At 41.8% G+C, this 9,594-nt stretch overlaps 1 protein-coding gene across 1 annotated transcript in view; it reads left to right on the forward strand.

The window, feature by feature from the left end:
* Window positions 1-9,236, forward strand: part of PANX1 (pannexin 1) — a 55,145-nt gene extending 45,909 nt beyond the window's left edge. Inside the window, exons 3-5 of the mRNA XM_030550916.1 lie at window positions 1,403-1,626; window positions 3,110-3,777; window positions 7,797-9,236. Of these exons, the coding sequence (XP_030406776.1) occupies window positions 1,403-1,626; window positions 3,110-3,777; window positions 7,797-7,882 (978 nt within the window). The 3' untranslated portion in view covers window positions 7,883-9,236. The remainder of the gene's footprint in view (window positions 1-1,402; window positions 1,627-3,109; window positions 3,778-7,796) is intronic.
* The last annotated feature ends 358 nt before the right edge of the window (window positions 9,237-9,594 follow it).

Raw genomic sequence — 9,594 nt, forward strand, 5'->3', positions numbered from 1 at the left:
CCTTGAGAATGTATTGCCATTATTATATGATTGATAAGAGCATGCACTGAGTAAGCTATACTGGCATGAATAGTGTTATAAGCTTACAATACATGTGTTTTATAACCATCGTTATATAGGAAGAAAGTAGTAACACTTAACCAGGTTTTAAAGCTTTGTAAGACAATTACTACCAAGAGACCAATATGTAGAGCCCTGCAACTGACCAATTCCAAGGTGGGGTGGGCTGCTGATTGGCCTACATTCCCCAGCTCCCAGGATTCAACCTGGAACTGGGGCCATGTGGATCCTCTTCTGCTCCGTTCCAGCAGCCCACCCTACCCATTCTGAACTAGGAATGGGAACCCAGCCTGTTAGATGCTGCAGGTCTAGCTGATCTCCAATTTGGGGGTCAGGAAGGATTTTTTTTCTCCTGAGGGTCAATTGAGGATAAGGAAGTTTTTCATCTTCCTCGCAGCACCCTTGAGCCACAGTGGGTTAAGTAGGAAGGTGCTTAGTACTTACCTGAGGTTCTTGGGTTGAGGTGTTAATTCCTCACAACTTGCAGCCTGTTTCCAGTGCAGTCAAAAAATAAAATGAACAGTTTGCTGAGGTAGAAGTCCTGGGATTTTGGTGATGGCCCTTGGGCTCATGGGATAGGGTGAGACTTTGTTGCTTCCAGGGCTGAGGTCCCCAACCCTCTACACCATCTGTCCCCCTCGCCATGAGGAAGGGTGCTAGTACTCAGAGAACTGAGTCCTGGGGGTTGGGGGAATAGACTGAGGAAGTCTACACCAGGTTACAGGGTATATCGTAGGAGCCCTGTAACCCCTGCACTGGATCAAATTAAATGTCTGGTATAGAAGAGTATGGGTGATGGGCAGGTAGCTCCCCTCCCTTGTGTTAAAGTTTAATAAAAGGCTCAGCAAGCTTCTTGATTCCATGCATGTGTCTGTCCTCATTTTGCCACTGTGTCCACGTCAAATGACATTGTTCTTGTCAGTTTCACACTTGCCCACACAGTTCTGAATAGCTATGGTGAAAATGTGGTCCAGAATTTTGGTTTCGTTCACTCTCCTTCTGTTTGGCGAAATCTGAGCAGCAGCAGAGGAAATGGATCTGTCTGTCTGCACACTCAAGAAGATGGCTTTGCATTAGCTCTTAATGGGAGCTTTTCTTTGTACCTATGGGACTATTTCCTGGTTTCGTTTTTTTTTCCCTCCAGAAAAGAACAAAAGCTTAAATTCTGCATACATTTTTGGCTTCCCCCTTCTCCCAATCCACCAAGAAAGTTTCTTACTCACCCTGGTTAGTGTGAAAATGGGTTTTTATAAAACAGTGTTCCTTGCCCAAGAAAATATTCTTATTTGGCTTGTTTTGTTACAGATTGATTCTAATTTTTAATGCTATTTTTCTCTTCCAGTTTTTCCCATATATCCTGCTACTAGTTGCTATCCTGTTGTATCTACCATGCTTGTTCTGGCGCTTCACTGCAGCACCCCATCTTTGCTCAGATCTGAAATTTATTATGGAAGAGCTTGACAAGGCCTACAACAGGGCAATCAAAGCAGCTAATAGCTTTCACAGTGGAGACACTAGAGACCCCAGTAGCCTGCGTCCAGCTGTTAACGAAAACTTGACACAGAGGTAAGGTGCTGTAGCTTGGTATTTTTGGTCTTTATTTCTTTTAGCCTTTAATAAGTATAATATGTTTGGAACACTTGTAAATCACAGACACATACTGTAAATTTATACCAGACATTTTAAAAATGAGCTGAAATGTTTTTTTAGAACTATGATAAAAAATGTAAGATCTCAAATCGATAATAAAATGTGTGTGTGGAGTTAGAACTTACAAATAGCTACTTTTTTCAAACAAAATCAGATTGTCTTCCTCTCCCTTTGTAGAGCCTGAGGTGGCTCTGTGTTTCCTTTGCGCCAATGGATGTCAATATAGCCTAAAACAGCATTAGGAAGTGCAGGTGGCTGCATTCCTTACCTATCAGTACAGTTATTTTTCACATCCTTTGATGTGTAAGGCCATTACTGAGCTCACCTGTCACTCCGTTGTTCTCAAAGTTGTCTCTGCAAAGACTCTTTTTTTCTTTTCTTTTAAAAATATTTGTCTTTTCCCTCTCTTGGATTAGTTGCTGCACTGTTCTAACCAACCTCAGTTTCACAGACTCCCTAGACCAGTGGTCCCCAACCTTTTCCTCTGGCAGACGCCAGAGGAAGGACCACTGCGGCGGTGGAGCACCTGCCAAAATGCCGCCGAATTTTGGCAGCAACGCCTCTCGATGACGCCGCTTGCCATTGAGAAGTTGCATTGTCGAGAGGCATCGCCACCAAAATTCAGGAGCGATGCCTCTCAATGACGCAACTTGTTGAAGGCAAGGGCTTCATCAAGAGGCGTCGCCGCCGAAATTCGAGGGTGACGCCTCTCGATGACATCACTTGTTGGAGACAAGGTCGTCATCGAGAGGCGTCCTCGCCGAAATGCTGCTGAAATTCGGCGGCATTTCGGCCGGTGCTCTCCCAGGGGCTAGGACGCAGGTGCATTAAGATGCCCCTGTGGGCGCCGCATTAGGGATCCCTGCCCTAGACAGTGCAGCAATTTCACCTCTTTCTTCAGAAGAAATAAAAATTTCAAATGAGAATTGAAAATTGTTTCTTTAATAATGAGTTGGCATGGATCTCTGAAGTTAGGTCCTGGTAGGTAAAATGCCATTCTCATCTTAATGTAAGACATGTTGCAGCTGTCTCTGCTTTTTCTCTTAGGCTGGATTTGAGTATCAGTGCTTGAGTTGCATTTAAAAATTTCTTTTTAGTATTTTACTTATTCTGTCTGAAGCTTGGGCATTTTTCCTGTTGACCCTCATACTTGTCTTGTAAACAGTTATATTCAGTACTAGTGAATGTACCAGAATTCTGGTCTTGAGATTGCCCTCATATCTGTTTTACACAAGTGTTAACTTCATTGATTTCAGTAGAGTAACTCCTGATTTACAACAGTGTCAGTGAGATCAGAATCAGGCCTTTTGTTTGTGTGTGTCAAAATGTTTGGCTTATTTAATATGACAAAATGATTCCTGCAATGATTGATCTATGTTTTTTTTTTTTCTTTTTCCAGTTTGTGGGAGATATCTGAAAGCCACTTTAAATACCCCATTGTGGAACAATACCTGAAGACAAAGAGAACTTCCAAAAACTTAATAATCAAATATGTTGTTTGCCGTTTACTAACATTAGCAATTATCCTGTTTGCATGCCTCTATCTGGGCTATTATATCAGTCTCTCCTCTATGACTGATGAGTTTTTGTGCACCATCAAAACTGGAATCTTGAAGAATGACACAACAGTTCCAGAACTAGTTCAATGTAAGCTTATTGCTGTTGGCGTCTTCCAACTACTCAGTTACATTAACTTAATTGTGTATCTTTTGGTGATGCCTCTTGTAATGTATGCCATGCTCGTCCCATTCAGGCGAAGCTCAGACATTCTTAGAGTATATGAAATTCTGCCAACGTTTGATGTTCTGAAACTCAAGTCAAATTATGATGATTTAAGCCTCTACCTCCTCTTCCTTGAGGAAAACGTAAGTGAGCTTAAATCATACAAGTGCCTCAAAGTGCTGGAGAATATTGCAGGCCCTGGGAAGTGTGACATAATCCATCTGTTGCCAAACCTTGGTACGATTAAGACGACAGATACAACAGATGGGAAGCCAGCAACTGTTAAAGAGAAGCCTGAAGAGAAAATTACAGAAGAACCAGAAAGGACTACAACAGAACTACAAGGTAAAGTTGAGCTGCTTGTTGTGTTTAAATGATGTGTCCATTAACATGGGCCTGAATAAGAAGAAAAATTGTTTCTTATATTAGGAAATTCTGTATCTAAGCAAATAGAAGCCTTAGAATTCTTATGTGCAAAGACTTAAATGTTCTGTATAAGAAAATTGACTAGCTTATACCTAACAATACAGTCTGCTTATATGATTCTTATAACTTCAGTTAAACCACAAGGAGGTTATGTTGTTGAAAGCTATTGTAGTATTTTTGTTTGTTTGTCATAATGGACCAGATTTTCAAAAACAGATGCCTAAACTGTGCCTGCAAAATATATAAGCAGAGATGGAAGTTTTCCATCTACAGCTTAGGCACTTGCTTTTGAGAAATGTCACTTCCAATTAATATGGTGTTTGTGCAATAATATTGCTTGGGTAATTTGAACTGATGGTAAAGAAAAACTAAGGAAGTCATGTGCCTGTCTTAGCTCTCCTGCCTGGTTTGTGGGTATGGATCTAACCTGTGGCGGAGGGTTAGAACAGGCTCTTAGATCTGTGTTAGCCCTTCCTAACTTCATCTCTCATCAGCTTTAAGCCTAGCAGAAGTGGTGGTAGCAGCAGTTGGTTACTGAGTTCTTACTCCTTTGGATCTATCACAAAGTAGTAAAGTATACAGTCACTGTACAATGTGTTTGCATTTAGAGATAGAACTAAGATAAGATGGGGAAGTTAGTGGTGTCATGATTTTGTTTTAAAGAACAGCGTGAAAGGCTGGTAGTCTTCAGGCTAGAGGGACAGAGGTGCATAGAAGTTAATCCCCCCCCCTTTCTCTCACACACACAAGATCCGATGGGGGTGGTATTGGGGAAAGGACTCCTTTTAGTGGAAGGGTAGCAGCAGAGCCCCTGTTATTGCTGGCTGTCTGCTGTTTGTGGCAAGAGAAACTGTTTATGTATAAGCCACCAAGCCGGCTACATGTCTCTCATGCTCCCTGTCCAAACCTTCCCTGTTCTGGGGTGGAGGGAGCCGCTTAAGGGTATTATACTACACCAAAGGATCCCTAAGGCTTGATCTACAGCCAGGGATATGAAAAAAACACATTTCTGACTGACACAGGTATGCCGATAAATCCCCCAGTGTAGATACAGCGAGAGGGATTCTGTCAGCATAGCTAACGTCATTAGGGGAGGTGGTATTCCTCTACCATCAGATCTCCTCCTTCTGTCGCTATACACTGCATCTACGCTAGGGGGCTCCGCAGGCCTAGCTAGGCTGCCGAAGGCCCTGTACTGTACGCATGGCCTCACACAGGAAATAAGGCGCACGTTTTTAACCGAGAAGGTAGTTGGGAACAGTTTACCAAGGGTCGTATGACTGGCAGTTTTTAAATCACAGTTGGCTGTGTTTCTAAAGGATATACTCTAGTTCAAACAGGAATTAATTCAGGGAGGTTCTATGGCCTGAGTTAAACAGACGGTCAGACTAGATGATCACAGCGGTCACTTCTGGGTTTGCAATCTACAAGTTGGAACAATTTGTATAATGGAGGTGCTGAGAGTCAATGAACCAAGCTGTAAACCTTGTATATAATGGAAACCACTTCAAGCCGGGGGTGTGGCAACATCCTCCCATCCCTAGTTCCAGCACCTATGTATACAACTCCTTCATGACCATCACCACATGCAGAGGGACCACTTCAGTTCCACCGCAGTGGGGCCTTAATTGGTCACAGAGGAGAGGGGAAAATTTGTCCCTAAGTGATTTCACCAAGATCTTAGGGTGAGTCAGAATCCAGAATAGAGCATTTAAACCATAATAGTTCATCCCCTGCCCAGACATGGTTAATTCTATTGAGCAATAATGGTAATATGACAATAAATATTAAGATACAATGGTAATGAGGGTAGCATATTTTATATTTCAGTGCATTCACTTGGATCCTGCTCTTTCTACAGAAACATAACCTGGCTTCAGATAATGCTCTTTCCATTTATGGTGTTCATTGTGATTCCAAATCTCTTTGAAGGAAATTACCAGTCATGTTGTACATGGAAAGAGAGATATAGCCTCTTTTTGCAGAGGCGGGAATGGCTGGGAACTCTGACCATATTTAGCTCAGATAGGAGGAAACTGCAGATGCAGATTAAGTCGAAGAACGGTTTCCAAGGCAAAGGATATTTAAATTATTTTTCAGCACAGTAATGATACTGTTCCTTCTGCCTAATATAATGGAGGAAGCATCAGCTTAAGAGAAATGTTCATGATGTAGTATTCTAAGTCACTCCCCTCCACCATCCCCGGTACCGACAGCCAGCTACCACCTGACATCATCGTCACCGACGAGGCCCAGAAAAAGATCATCCTTGTTGACGTCACAGTCTCCTTTGAGAACAGGACCCTGGCATTTCGCGAAGTCCAAGCTTGTAAACTGGAAAAGTGTGTCCCCCTGGCTGACACCCTGAGAGCGAAGGGTGATGAGGTGCAGATGGACGCCCTGATTGTCGGAGCCCTGGGCGCCTGGTACCCCTGCAACGAGCATGTGCTGTGATTGGTTGACACTACACACGGCTCATGTGGCACCTCATAGTCTCAGACACCATCCAATGTTCCAGGGACATCTACATTGAACACATCACTGACCACAACAGTACCAGAAGGGGTGAGCCGGAGTGACATCATGCATCGACTACGAGAAAGGGACCATTGGATCATATGAACTGGAACCGTAAACTCCCTGAACATTTAAATCTCACCAAATGAGGGTCAATCCATCCTCATCATCATATCCACTCATTATACTCCACACCTGAACATAGCCGTTATATGAACTTCATACCTCAATGTCTGTACTTTGACCCATCAACCTTTTACCCCCAATCGGGGATGTTGCAGATTATGTATTCCATATGCCCCTGATCTTAAACCGAACTTCGCATCCCTCGATAATCTGTACGTTATTCCCTGATAACCAGAAACTTCTATGCTTAAACTCTGTACCATTCACTTTTTTTAAACATCATCTTAATAAAAAATTTAATTCTAAGTCACTCCCCCCACTTGCAAAATAAAATAAAAAATCCAATATGCCCTAATGACAGGAATGTTTTTATTAGAGTTGGTCAGAACACTGGTGACTAAATGTTTGTTGCTGAAATGTGCTGTTTTGTCAAAGCTAAAATGTATCGATTTTGACGGGAAAGTTTTTCTGAGGTTCATGGTGGACTCTCCAGTCGCTGAGAGGGAATAACTTATTGAAAACCTGACCTTTTGAATCTGAAAACTGATCTTTCAACTTGATTCTGTTTCGTGAAAATGTTCAAAAGGTTTTTGTTATGTTCCAATGTGGAATGAAAATAAATGTTGAAACTCAGAAGTTGTCATGAAATGGATGTCTGGTTCACCCGTCAGCTCTCGTTTTTATAGATTCTGTATGAAATTTGACTGGGATGATTGTGGCGTTTGATCTGCAGTAGGATTACTAAGGGTTGCATTTAACTGCCCCTACATTTTCGCCCGCCTCTAGTGATATTAGCATGATTCAATAAAAGATTTTATAAACCTAGGTACAGATTCTAGCTCCTTTGCACAAGAACAAGAAAGGCCCCAAGACGATTTCTTTACCACTTTGGCACACCTCAGAGGACAGGAGCAGCCAGAATCACAGCAATACTGACCACCCCAGAAGTAGAGATATGCCTGGGGGATGGCTCCAGAACCCTATGCACCAGCTCGTGGTTCTATGCTAGCTCTGGGTTCTGCATTTCCAAAAGGAAACTGTAAGGTGCTCTTCATGCTCAGTGTTTGACAGGTAGTGCTACTAGGAGGGCGCCCTTTGGATATGTCCCTGTATAAAGCCATACACTAGCCCAGCTATAGTACAAAGCACAGGTGAAAATAGGTTGCGGGTTTGTGTGGTTTTTGTTTTTTTTAAATCGCCGTGGCTGGATGTTGTTTTAAGGAAAGCAGGACTATTTGCTTATGACAAAATGATGTGATGAAGTTTCATTGTAATGAGCATTTGTTTTTGTTTAGTTTTAACAGATCTGCTCCCAAGTGGAAATACAAGCGCAAGCAATGAAGATAAGGTTCGTCAAAGACTTATAGATTCTTCATGCTGATTGCTGCTGCATGCTCCTCTTTTGACAGGAGCACAAGACAACTGCCCTCTCTCCCCACCTCCAATACAAGCCGCATCGAACACAGGACACTGCCTTTCTCAATGAATGGACTGGGTTTGAGGTCCTAGCAGTTCACCAGAGAGGATAAACCAGTTTGCAGACTGTTTATATACAGTACAGTTAACCTCGTATCGCAAAAGGCACTGTCTAGAGTTTGAATCTTTATAAAACCACTTGAATATGAATTATGGAAAGGTGAAATCCATCAGGTAATTAGCATGCAGAATGGATTACCAGAAGCAGCTGTTGAAGCGGAGACCATTTAAACAAGAGGAGTGTGCTTACAGTGATGAAACACTGAACTGCATAGACACTAGAAACAGAGATGGGCCGATTCCATCCTGAGAGGGCATGGTATTGAGGTGTGTGTAACAGAGTGCTGGAAATGCCAAACTTTGTTACTTCCCACCTAGAGTCTGCAGTTCTTGTTAAGGTAAAATATCCCATTCATTGCAGTGGGTATCAAAGGAGATGACTGTGTTAGATCTGGGTTTAGAACTAAAGTGTTCTTGGCTCCCTAGCCTGTAAAGTTATTGGGAGTTTTGTTTGAGTATGGACTGCAGGATTTCAATCCTTAAGCTATTTCTTAACTGCTTTGGTTTTAATTCCCCAGCCCTCTGAATAATGGATTCTAAAGACTAGGGGCTGAACAACAGTGATAACCCCTACTAAAGCGGTTTGCCTTGTCTATGCTGATGTAAAGAACCTGCATTTTATATCCATTGTGTTTAAAATAGCCACTTTTTAATATTTATTGGGTATCAAATCCAGTATAGAATGCACATTTTCCACAACATGCCTGAGAAGAAAAGCATGCATGACATTCTCAGTTGTATTACAGTAGCAACTAGAGGCCTCAAGTCAGGGCCCCACTGGGCTAGACAGGATACAGAAGAAGATAGTCTCTGCCTCAGAGTTTGCAATCTTAGTTATAGATCAGATACAAGGGTAATTGAAACAAACCGAACCGAAGAGGACCATGATGTGGTGATAGAAATATGGACATGTTTTGTGGCAAAATCGCTGATCCACTGAGGCATTTTGTAATTCAGAAAGATACTGCCATAATTCGTTCATGTGGGTTTTTTAAATTGCTGTGTGGGGGTTTCATTCAATTTTGTAACCATGTTCCAAATGTGGGTTCATGTCAGCATCATGGCATTTCTTTCAAATGATAAATTAAGCCTAATTACCATGGAACTCTTGAATATATAGTGGAACCTCAGAATTACGAACACCTTGGGAATGGAGGTTGTTCGGTAACTCTGAACAAAACATTACCGTTCTTCCAAAAGTTTACAACTGAACATTGACTTAATACAGCTTTGAAACTTTACTATGCAGAAGAAAAATGCTGCTTTTAACCATCCTAATTTAAATGAAACAAGCACAGAAACAGTTTCCTTACTTTGTCAAATCTTTTTTTTTTTAACTCTCCCTTTGTTTTGCTAGTTTATGTTTAACACAGTACTGTACAGTATTTGGGGGTCTTTTCTTTCTTTTTTTTTTTTTTTCTCTGCTGCTGCCTGATTGCATACTTCCGGTTCCAAATGAGGTGTGTGGTTGACCAATCAATTCATAACTCTGGTGTTTGTAACTCTGACGTTCTACTGTACTGAGAAGGGATTTATTTTTAATTACCAGAATGGTAA

This window comes from Gopherus evgoodei, chromosome 1 (assembly GCF_007399415.2).
Source record: "Gopherus evgoodei ecotype Sinaloan lineage chromosome 1, rGopEvg1_v1.p, whole genome shotgun sequence".
NCBI lineage: Eukaryota > Metazoa > Chordata > Testudines > Testudinidae > Gopherus > Gopherus evgoodei.